The sequence below is a fragment of the Glossina fuscipes genome, unplaced genomic scaffold (genome assembly GCF_014805625.2).
Source record: "Glossina fuscipes isolate IAEA_lab_2018 unplaced genomic scaffold, Yale_Gfus_2 27, whole genome shotgun sequence".
NCBI classification, from domain to species: domain Eukaryota; kingdom Metazoa; phylum Arthropoda; class Insecta; order Diptera; family Glossinidae; genus Glossina; species Glossina fuscipes.
In genome coordinates, this window is record NW_023998422.1 from 5178172 (window position 1) to 5189398 (window position 11227).

The following is an 11227-nucleotide window of genomic DNA, read 5'->3' on the forward strand; positions in this document are numbered from 1 at the left end:
TATTGACGGGAAAGATACAAGCTGCGATAAAAATTTGTATTGGACGCAAACAGCAGAGGTCCGTGGGAATGTTGATAGAACAAATTGTATTACTATAAAGAGAAGGGTTCGCCAGGGGTGCATTTCTTTTCAACGTCATGTTTCAAGACGCTATTCAAATGATCAACGCAGGTATTAAGGCAGATAATATACAGGATCTGCAGACGATACTTCAAGCTGTAAACGATCAAAGTAAAAGCTTTTGAAGTCCAAGTGCCGCTTTATCAATTAATTACGAAAAGGTGGAAAAGATTTCCAAGATAGTATATCGGGGACTGAAACAGCGAAGTGGAATGAAAAGACGAATAGAAATGCCCAAATCAGCGTGCAGGAAATATCGGAAAATGACGGCAACCCGGGAAATGTTTTTACTCGTTCGCATTGCGCTCGGGAAATGCTTCATAAGGTCGGAGCTATTCTATAGTGTAGAATCAAAGCCATTAAAAACCAGTAACACGAGCAGACTGGCAGCCTTTGAAATGTGATGTTACCGTAGAATTCTAAAAATATCGTGGGCAGACCGCACATCCGATTTGAAAGTTCTGAGATGAATAAACTCTGAGCATGAGCTTCTAACGTATATTAAACTTGGAGAGAACACTTTGATGATTTCCTTCTTTAAGGGATTTCTGCACAGAGGGAAACTTGAGGCAGGCTTGATGAGGTTACACGGCGCTTCTATGAAAATCTTCCAACCAAGGCAACTGTGCATCGAATGTGCCAGTACACTTTGCAATCCAGATATGCGGAGGTTTTGAGTTCTTAACCTCTTTCATTCATATGTATATTGATTCTATTATCGAAACCATTCCTCGCTTAATTTTATTTAGTTTTTCGAATCGCCATCAACAAAAATCCTTTAACAGAGGTCATATTAGACGAATAGTTCATATTTATAAACCATCACCTGCACACACACACACACACATGCATATATATTCCTATGTCATGCTGCAATAGTTGTTCGGTTTGGCTTGTTTTCCATGTCATACAAGTTCATTCATTCATGTGTACAAAATGTATTCACGAGTACATACAAGTGCACATATATTCGTTTTGTATTCATCTCAATGTAGAAGTTGCTGTCCGTTTATCTTTTGCTCTATTACCCGACCTTACTTCATATACGAGCAAAATAAAAAAATAAAAAAAAAACTGCAAAGCAAACAAATAGAGACTTTTGTACCCAGTTATGTCTCAACCAACATATATTTCCATATAATGAATATAAACTATTAACTACTACCACGCACTTGATATGCAAGTTGTCCGCCGCGAGTGTTAAGCAACTCGAGTTCAATATTTCGTGCTGGATACTTTAGGTTTACTCGTCAGTACAATTTCTCCTAATCAAAAAAACAAATGAAAACATTGTAGCGGGACGCAGTCAACCATTAGGTACTCTACACCACTTTTCAAAGGAAGTTTTTATATGCAGAGTGGTCGAAATAGTGCGATGTGAACCATTTCCAATAGCGTTCGTCCTTAGGCCGCAACAACTCAGTGCACTAAACTTCCATCAAATCATTTTAAAAATTGCGGAATACAAGAACAGAAGACGCACAGACGGACGGACATTTTTAGATTGATTTCGAATGTGATTCTGAATCGAGCGGTATAATAAAAGTTGGGTCTATCTCAAGTCTTTCTAGGTGTCGCACAGAGCCATTCGAATTTTATATACGTACAAGAGGTGTAGAATATAAAAAAAAAAGAAATGAAGAAATGAAAAAATATTTGAATTTTGGAAAAAGTTTGTTACAGGAAATGGTACCTAAATATTTGGATTCTTTTTGGGATTTTAAAAAATAGTTAAAATCCCAATTAGAAGGTCGACTCCAATTGGTAAGTGACGATAGTAACCATCTCTTAATAGTTTCTGACAATAAGCTCGCTATAGCGGAATTGCTTCAAGTTGCAATTAGAATTCCACTAACTTGGAATACTAGGTTGTAATCATTCAGCATTCTCGTTGCAATTATAAGAAAATCTTGTTCTGCTCTTATTCGGAGAGAACCGATTATTTCATAACGTTTCTTTTTAAAGAGTACGCAGCGACCTCTTTGGTTTATAGTATATACCATTGCCAGTGTACTATAACTGCAGATGCCAAAGTTTGTCGCAAGTACAGAATTTAATGGATATAATTTTAGACGCATTTGTGAACAAACAAGAGAAACTAAAAAAGCGCTTTGCTGAAAGCTCAGACTTTTCTACACGATAGTGAATTGTGATTTTTCTTCTCTTTCAACATCTATTCAAAAAAAAATATCAGCTTTGAAATTCGCCTTGAGAGTTCGATGATAAGAGTAACTAAGAAGTTTCTAAAAAAAAAAATATATATACCAGAGTCTCACGGACTTTCGTTGTTTCTATTATCAAGAACAGTAGCAGCGATGTTAATTAACATCCCTTTAATCGCCGAGCCTTTCATTCTATATATTCTATACACCCCACACCACCGGAATGAAAGAAAGCAGTTAACAGAGCTGGCCCTTTGTTTAACATAGCTGAATGACGCTACCATTTAAGCTGTTAGTTGGGCATTTAACCATTTAGCAGAGCTGCCATTTTTTGACTATTTTTTACAAGCAACTCTGTGCCTTGGCTTTTAACAGGGAATGGCTGAATATTTACTTCCTTTTCTTATTTTGCAAAGAAGCTTTTCGTACTCTCTGGTGTGTCTGGTGTGTGTGGAGAAACTGTTATAAAACTTTTACTATGCAGTCAGTTAATTGTTGTTAGGGTTCTAGTCTCGAATAAAACTTTAAAATAAAAATCGAGGAAATATTCTTAAATAGGGGCAGAAAAGTTGTTGAGCAAGTTTCAGTAAGAAGGAGAGACGGTTATGTAAACCAATTATTATTAAAACGGTATTAGCAAAGTCGTCAATCACAATTTGCTTGGTTTGTGTCTAAAATTGCTCTTTTACACTCTGCCACGTATGCGTAGGTATGCACACGAATAACCAAATACTGCCTGTTACTGTTAATTATATCATAGTTTTGAACAAAACTTTAGTCTTCCTTTTTATTAACACATATTTTCGTATATTTGGTTTTTATAAAAAACAAAAAAAATAAAGAAAAAGATATTAAAAGAAAATTCAAGAAAAAATGAAAAGTTCATAACGCTACATACTTAGGTAATACTTAAAACTCTAACAACGACATTGTACATATTTCACTATTTAACACATACAAAAATATCACACACACTCATGCATACATTTAATGACATCACATATGTAACACTTAAATCTAAAACAAACTAACTTTCAATTGCATTAAATTTCCGTCTTCTTCTCGGCATTAATATCTTCTTCGTGTTGTACAATTTTCATTTCAATTTCTTTGACTTCCTCGTCGAAAATTTTCAAATCTTTGACATAGTACCACACGCCACAATCAAATAGCGCGCCAAGTACAACAAACATAGAGGCAGTTATATTCAGTGTGTATCTGAATCAAAAGAACACATCATTCCCTTCTACACTTACGGAGCTGGGAAAATTTTACTCTCAATATTTACCTTAAAGATTCGGGATCGTAGAGCCAACAATTGCCTTTATTTGTACACGTTTTACCCCATACCAGGCAAAGTCTATCTAAAACCCAACCAAAGAATATCGGACTTGGTATAAAAGCCAGCATTGACATCATCATCATGCCGAAGCCCATTGCAGCCGTTTTATCCTTTTCCGGAACGCAACGTACAGAAACTAGAAAGTTTGATGCTCTTCCTGTGGCGCCAATAAATTTCAAGAAACACATGACAACCAAAAATGTAACAAATTGAGAAAAGCAATTAACTGGACAAGCCCCGGAAATAGCTCGTCCACCGATTCCTGGTATCTGCAAATAACCAGAAACAGTTCGATGTTTAAAATTGTATTTAGATGTAAGTCCAAAATAAATAAACAAAACAGCATTAGCTGGCGCCCTCATGCACATAGTACAATCCTGTATCGTTATGAGGACCTTTTACTTTCTGAGGTACCAAATATTTGGTCAAACTTTCTGTGGTCCTGGTCAAAGCGAAGCCTATCTCTGCTCGGTGACACGCGTTTCTAGGATGAATTCCTGCCATAAAGGCTAAGGTACGCGATGATTTACGGAGTGGGAAAATGCGTTCTGCCTAGACATAGACGACCTTCGGAATTCAACCTATGCGATAAATGATTTATGCAAAGCAATCCTGCATAACTCAGCTTATACGAGCGCTGCGATCTTGCATCTCTAATTCGTTAGTGACTCCGTGATATTCGATTTAGGGTAACTACAGCCACCCCGATATTCCCGTAAAGTTCGTACGCAGCGATCAGAAGTTCCGTCGCTCCCAAGCCGATTGTCGGCAGATATTGAAAAATACAAACGGCAACTCAGATTCGAAACGTGAAGAGGGGTTGTCGAATTGCTACTTGTTCTCTGCACCTACGCAGCTTTGAACTATGAGTCGTCTATTCGGTTTTTTTATGGGGTAAATATTACAGTTTGCTGGAGCTTACAAAAACTAATATGGTTTACTGATGTTCCCTTTGAAGAACTGCAACTCTACATATATATACTCCTCCAAGTAGGCTTTCTCACTTGCAGGTTTGCTGGGATGTGTTCCTTTTCTGTACATGGTCACATGCTTTCAAAGCAGACTTCTCTGGGACGAAACTCACTACGATTCGTTGTGTTTTTAAGGATAACAGAGACGAGCGATGCATTTTTTTGGCTTTTAGTTCTGCGGACCTTTGCAGCATTGTAGCTGTGCCGGCTATTAAATTTCTGTAGATTTGAGATTCGATTTATATTTTTTCAACCACCGCGTACGCATCACTTCTTCGGGCATTTCGTGCATTAAACATTGAAAAAATATTTGTCTTTTGAAGACACCAAAAACGGTTCTAATCTTATCTAAACACAGAGGCAGCAATTCATGGCTTGTACCATGTACTATACAAGCGCTTTGTGAAGTCGTAATGTACAATCGGTCTTCGTCTATGGATCACTTTGTTTCATTTATTGATTTCAAGATAAATACTTACATCGGCATCTAATGACTGCAAATGACTAGCTAGTGTAGTGGTTTGAATATCTTGCTCATCGTTTTCCGTAATTGTCAAGTCCATTGATGTTAAGCCCTCGTAGGTAGATTTTCCTTCTTTGTTAATACTAGCATGCGGTATACAGCTACAGTCGTAGAAATACTAAAGAAGCCGGAGTTAATAGTTGAATAAGCCTTTGGCTTGGAACAATCAGGATTACCTTTTGTCCAGTACTGGCTATGTGTTCTTTTTTACAACCTGCATGACAGGGTGAAATATAAGTCATTTTGTTTTCTCCACACACTGGAGAATAACGAACATAATCGCAATGGCAATCCGAATTGCAAGTAGTGGCATTGCTCAGTGAGCTATTAAGATGAGAGAGAAGAAAATGAAATTATTACACTGAGCATTGAAAGAGATCAGTTACGCCTCCAATTTGTACCTATCGTGTATATTTACAATAACCGATTGTTCATTCCCTGGACAGCCAATGAAAGCGTAAGATATACAGCCGGCCACTGTTAAGAAGCCAACAATAACATTCCAAGCAGCCATATAACGAGCCCTAGGTCTATAACGGGAGATCACAAAACCGGATAGCAAGACCCCGGTGGCAGAGAAAGCCAAGGCTACGGTGCCAGTCACCAAACTGAAAATCAAGTGATTTCAATGCACTTACTTCGTCAAAAACATTTCGTGAAAAATTTACTTTGAAATTGAAGCCGATTGGCGGTACTGGATCTCTATGTACTTGGGTGTAAAAATCCAATACGGAGTGTAACCGAATAGATAGAAGACAGATGAGAAATTGTTATACATAAGGATTTTGTTGGTGGTCAAGCGTTTAAATGTGACCAACATATCCTTGAAGGAAGCCTTAGCTTCTGTGGGCTTCTCTTCCTCCAAGCAATTAGTAAGTTTCTCTTTGTTGTTTTGCGATTTATTCTTTATTGTTTCCCTTTGCTTGCGACGCTCTTCTTCAATCATGCGTCTGGCCTTTGCACGTGGTAGCTGTTTAGGAAACATGGTCAGAAATATACCCGATACAAGAATCATGCTACCGATTATAAGCCAACCCATCCACCATGCTCCCAGCCAGCGAGGATCTTTCATTTTAATGACCGGATGCAAATTTGGCGCTACGTAGACTCTTAAACAAAACGAGGCCAATGCCAAGCCTATTGCTGGGCCCAACATGCGTAGGAAGTACGATAAACCTAAAATAAATGAAAAATCATTAAAAAAAAAAAAAAAATACAAAACATTATCTTTCGTCTCTGTGTGGGTGTATTAGTGTATTAGTTGCAATATTATACTTGCACGCAGCCTACGTGTAAGTAGTTTTTCTATAGAATCTCTTATCTCTTTAGTTAGTGCCATAAAAGCTAAAGCCGATTAAAGTGGTTTATTAATAGTGTAAATCTCGTGTAATTGTAAAGTTTACAAATAATTCTGATAACATTGAGAGGCTGAAAATTCCTATTCTAGTTAATATTGAAGGCTGACAAAAGATTAACTACTCACTTAACAAAGCTGGAGTTTTTGACTTCTTTGTATTATCATCCATATATGCTACACCCAAGGTGTAGTAAAGCGAACCGCCTATACCTGAAATAAATTGCGCCAAAAATAATACGAGCTGAGGAGCAACATTACCCTCCCCCTGAACACATTCCGCACCACCGTCGCTAGAACGGCACAAAGTCTTTGAACGCTGAGCCTCAATAACTTCTATAGTAGCATTTTCATCGGCAATGGCACCGAATTCCGCGGTTAAGGCTAAGGCATCTTCACCCGGACCGTATAGAAAGTGAGGTACAGCCATTAGTAAGCAAAACATCACAATGGTTGATAATCCTTCAAGAAAAAAAAAACCCGTAATAATCAGGACTTTTTAAAGAACTTTGTGATTGAAATTCGTTGTTCGAACTCTTACCAAATCCTATCCACCTCGGTCTATGACCCTTTCCAGCGTAATAACTTAATACTGCCGACACTAACATTTGACTGATATCGTTGCCAACGGATATGATGCCTGTATTCCGAGAGGGTATTTTAAATCTCTTCTCAATTGTTGTTATTGTACCATTGAAGTAAGAATAAGTCATTGAGAATACGCAGCCAACGAGACCATAAAGAATAACATAAGATGTCTGATTTGCAAACCTGAAATTATAAAGCACACGTACGGATACAAAATTATCGCAAACCACGGCTCGCCATTAAATGCCCTACGTCACTTTGTTTAATACATTTATCTCCGTAAGGATTTTTCAAAGGAAGGGGTTATATGAGAATTGGTCGAAAAGGTGGCCCGATCTGAATCATTTTTAATCCCCTTCGTCATTAGGCCAAAACACGTTGCTGTATTAAATTTCATCAAAATATCTCAAAAATCGCGACCTGAACATCGTTCGAAACGAAAATGCATGGATGATCATCGGATGGACATACAGACAGAAATAATTATATCTACTCGTCCTTCGACAAAACAGGTCGCTGTACCAAATTTCATCATATTTCTCAAAACTGACACTTGTTGGGTGAACATAAGGAATAGATGACGGACAGACGGACAGACAAGCTTGCATACAGAAAGCGATTCCAAGTCGATCGGTACAATAAAAAGTGGATCTATATCAAGCCCTTCTGGATAATGTATACATCCGAGCAACCTTAATGTACCCTGCACAACATGAAGTTGCTTAGAAAAATACCATCTAGAAATATCGCATGAGATTTTTCAGTTTTTGCGCTACTCGTGAAACTCATATGGATGCATAATAAGATCTTTCAAACGTATTTACCTAAGAGAACTAATGCCTGAGAGTTAGTGGGAATTGGTGCGAATCTCTAAAATTTCGTCTTTCGAAACATTTTATCTCAAAAAAGAAAAATTGGCTTAGTTAAGTTAGAGTTTAGGATATCTACACCCACGTCTACACTCACGTCTCTTCGTCGCGAATTCAAATCTCACTGCGGCAGAGTGCACTTGATCGCAACTATTGTGAGTGCGTAGCCAGCATTAAATGATGAGGAACGCACCGACTGGGTTACGGCCGCCGCCTATGTCTTTCTAACCATTACGGTGTTATATATGCAGGAGGCATTCTCCAAAGGATTGAAAAAAATAATAATCATGATAAGATTCGTTTCAATACAATGTTCTTCAATGCTCTTGTTTTGTCCTTCTTTCGAACAACTTACACAGGAGGAAGAATTTTTAGTTTTTCTTTCCGTTTTTTTCTACTAAAGTCCTTTTCCTATTTGATATCGACAAGTTCTTCTTAAGCACTAAGATTTACCTTTGCAGGAATTTTCCTTTAAATATCCAAAATCCACAAGTCATGTCTTCCGTTAAAGGCATCTCTCGTAACAATTTGTTGATATCCTCAGTCATTGTACGATCGTATTCAGATTTTTCGCCATTTTTTAAACCATTACTCGATAGATTACCATTTTTAAGCAATTTTTCATCCGCACCATCTTTCTCAAAATCTATGACTGTTTGATTATGATTTGATGCAGCGCCTACTCGGCCCACGTGATTATTTGTTTTAACCATTTTCTTATCGTAAAAACAAATTTTTATTGAATTTTGTTTTTCTTTTTTTTTTTTTCTTTAAAACAATTTGTGATCCGCAAGCACAGCAAGTCGCCAATGTAATGTCGATTATTTTATACTGTTTGTAGATCTCGTTAGCACCCAGATCATCTCCTGTCGACTTCTTTTTTTTTTCTCTCTCTCTCTCTCTTCCTACCTTTTGCTCTATTTATCTACCGAAAACACACTAAGACTATCGTATATGTATATTATATATGGACTAGTAATGCACTTGCTTATGCTTCTATTCTAGTATTTTCATAAAAATTTGTTTTTGTTTTTCGCTCATCACTTTTTAAGATAAATCTGCAAAAGAAATATTCTCTTGTTGTTATTGTTTTTAATATTATGAAAATTCTTGTACTCTTGTTCGAGTTTGATTCCGCGTTCGTAGTAAGATCGGTAACGGTCTCTTGTGTTTATCTCTTATTGACACAAACAAATTATTTTAAATTAAGCCACTTATGGACACACAAAGACATAAATCCTAGTGAAATGCTTTTCTTTTTTCTTTTTTTTTTTTTTTTTTCATTGAAAACAAGAGTCAAAACGCTCCAAGATATCATCATCGTCATCATCATCACCAATATAATGACATATTCATCTATAGTTACAGGTATTTGTTGTTTTTTAATAATAATAATAATAATAAAATAAACGCTTAAGCTTACGAAGAAGAATAGTACAGATTTAGTCAATGAACACCTATGTGAATGAACCTTTGAAAGAACTCTGAACTGAACAAAAAAAAAAAAAAAAAAAAACAAAAATTAGTAAACAAATAAATTAATTAATTAATCAAATTTCATTGAACTTTGCTGCACTCTTTTTCCATCCTGCGCGAATTAATGATAAAACTCCACCTATGTAGGATAAGTTTTACCTTTGAATAAATCATTGCTTAATGCTTTTTGACCGAAAGATTTAAAAAAAGTTATAATAAGTCTAAACACAAATATGTTTTTGGCAAGTAGTTTGTGCAAAGAAAAGTCCTTTTTGTGATCCTATTGCGTATTGAGTATAAAAAGACGATCCAGTGGAAAAGTAGATCCATTAGTACCATCCACCATCCATCCATCCACTGACCGCAGGATAAAATTGATATGAAGAGAGGACAATGCCCTGTGCTTGTTAGGACGGCAAGAATGTGGTCCATTAATGGCTAGTACCAAACGCTGTTAACAAGAATTAATCTCAGCAGTGCGGTATTCAAAAAAAGCAACGCGGATGCACTTTTTCTCTCTCCCGACGTGCATACATCAAGTGTTTCTGATAAAGCACTTGTGAGAAAAACAAATCGATGGACGAATAGTTCACGACAGAATACTTGGTGTCTACAAACTTCCCCGCAGGTGGAACAAATAAATAGACAACGATGGGCTATACTTCGAATAAAATACTTGTAGTCTTTATATCCTACACGACTTGTGGTATAAGTCTATATTAAGTTTGTGCGGACGTATACAAAAACCCGAATGGTTTGTCATGGATCTACGTCTTATCACACCGGTCGATTAAGGGTCATTTCCTAACACTTGTCTGTCCGTCCTGCTTTCTTGTGTTTAGCTTACAGCTCGCAATTTTTGAGATATATTGATGAAATTTGGTACACTGGCGTGACTGAAGCCGGACGCTATTAAAATTGCTTCGGATCACATCAGTTTTTCGACTAATTCCCCTACAACAGCTGGTTTTGGAGACTCGTTGTATGAGCAACTGTAGGGTGGGGCAAGGTATTTGCCGGTAGGCCAGGGCCGACAATAGTCTTTCTATTTGTTACGTAATACATATGTACTTTCTGTAAAATAATTGCAGGTTAATGTTTGCGTAACTGCGTATGTGTACATTCTAACATCTCCGATAAACATATTCCCCCCTTTGGGAAGTGATATTTTTGGTGAAGGCTCGGCTTTTAGAAATGAATATGAAAATTAAATGCTTAACGCGCTGCCCTCAGCAATGCCTCACCATACTAAAAACTGTTCGCTTTCAAACTTTTCTTCAGGTATTTTATACAACTCTTGCGATCAAATTAAATTTTAAATGCAAATTAGTTAATGAAAACAATGCTTTGACTTATTTCGTAATCAGAAGCGAGATAATGAAAAACTATACAAAAATACAACAAACTGCCTTGAACCGTTGTTTGAATCGCGACAAGAAGAAGAAGAATATAAAGAAAACGAGATATTGCGTTTAGGGTTTAGATAATTTATCGCAAGGTTTTAAATCAAATCCACATACTTAACACTGGAAAGGCTACAGTGACTAGAAAAAGTAAAACAAACTTCTCTTGGGTGAAATTTTACCACGTTTTCAATGTCTGCATGACTTTTTTACTCCCAATGCTAGCTGAAAGAGATAATAGACTGATACTCGAACAACTGTATGTTAATCGATGTAAATGGTCAATGTATAGGTCACAAAATATAGGTCACTATGATTCATTAAATTAAAAATTCTACAAACTATTCACATCCTTAACGACGATAAGGTGCTGTGTCTATAAAGAGTTGGTTGTCTATTTGATCGTCTCTTCAAGTCGC

At 36.8% G+C, this 11227-nt stretch overlaps 1 protein-coding gene across 1 annotated transcript; it reads right to left on the minus strand.

Moving 5' to 3' along the window:
* Window positions 1–3090: 3090 nt before the first annotated feature.
* Window positions 3091–8800, minus strand: LOC119636045 (solute carrier organic anion transporter family member 74D). The gene is made up of 9 exons (XM_038031125.1): window positions 8383–8800; window positions 7014–7243; window positions 6602–6934; window positions 5787–6294; window positions 5520–5726; window positions 5295–5442; window positions 5075–5236; window positions 3571–3893; window positions 3091–3500 (listed from the first exon to the last, which is right to left on the minus strand). Exons 1-9 carry the CDS (start codon window positions 8640–8642, stop codon window positions 3326–3328), a joined length of 2346 nt encoding a protein of 781 aa, XP_037887053.1. The 5' UTR covers window positions 8643–8800; the 3' UTR covers window positions 3091–3325.
* Window positions 8801–11227: the final 2427 nt, after the last annotated feature.